General features: G+C 51.3%; 1 protein-coding gene across 1 annotated transcript in view; it reads right to left on the bottom strand.

The window, feature by feature from the left end:
* LOC107669851 (octapeptide-repeat protein T2-like) overlaps positions 1-764 on the bottom strand; it is a gene marked incomplete at both ends in the record, with an annotated part of 1,062 nt that extends 298 nt beyond the window's left edge. The window contains one exon of the mRNA XM_016462279.1: positions 315-764. Within this exon, the coding sequence (XP_016317765.1) occupies positions 315-764 (450 nt within the window). The remainder of the gene's footprint in view (positions 1-314) is intronic.
* Between the last annotated feature and the right edge of the window lie 43 nt (positions 765-807).

Raw genomic sequence — 807 nt, 5'->3', positions numbered from 1 at the left:
TCTTTTTCCCTTCCTTCCTTCCTCCCTCCCTCCCTCCCTCTCTTCCTTTTTTCCTTCCTTCCTCCTTCTCTTCCTTCCTGTTTCCCTTCCTTCCTTCCTTCCTTCCTTCCTTCCTCCCTCTCTTCTTTTTCCCCTTCCTTCCTTCCTTCCTTCCTTCCTTCCTTCCTTCCTCCCTCTCTTCCTTTTCCCCATCCTTCCTTCCTTCCTTCCACCTTCCCTCTCTTCCTTTTCCCCTTCCTTCCTCCCTCTCTCCCTCCCTTCCTTTTTCCCTTCCTTCCTTCCTTCTTCACTTCCTTCCTTTTTCCCTCCCTTACTCCCTCTCTTCCTTTTTCCCTCCCTCCCTCTCTTCCTTTTTCCCTTCCTTCCTTCTTAACTTCCTTCCTCCCTCTCTTCCTTTTTCCCTCCCGCCCTCTCTTCCTTTTTCCCTTCCTTCCTCCCTCTCTTCCTTTTTCCCTCCCGCCCTCTCTTCCTTTTTCCCTTCCTTCCTCCCTCTCTTCCTTTTTCCCTCCCGCCCTCTCTTCCTTTTTCCCTTCCTTCCTCCCTCTCTTCCTTTTTCCCTCCCGCCCTCTCTTCCTTTTTCCCTTCCTTCCTCCCTCTCTTCCTTTTTCCCTTCCTTCCTCCCTCTCTTCCTTTTTCCCTTCCTTCCTCCCTCTCTTCCTTTTTCCCTTCCTTCCTCCCTCTCTTCCTTTTTCCCTTCCTTCCTCCCTCTCTTCCTTTTTCCCTTCCTTCTTTCCTTCCTCCCTCTCTTCCTTCCTTCCTTCCTTCCTTCCTTCCTCCCTCTCTCCCTCCCTCTCTTCCTTTTTTCCT

The sequence above is a fragment of the Sinocyclocheilus anshuiensis genome, unplaced genomic scaffold, assembly GCF_001515605.1.
Source record: "Sinocyclocheilus anshuiensis isolate Anshui unplaced genomic scaffold, SAMN03320099.WGS_v1.1 scaffold272, whole genome shotgun sequence".
Lineage (NCBI taxonomy): Eukaryota > Metazoa > Chordata > Actinopteri > Cypriniformes > Cyprinidae > Sinocyclocheilus > Sinocyclocheilus anshuiensis.
The sequence above is the reverse complement of the archived record's forward strand: the minus strand, read 5'-3'. Positions and strand labels throughout refer to the sequence as shown.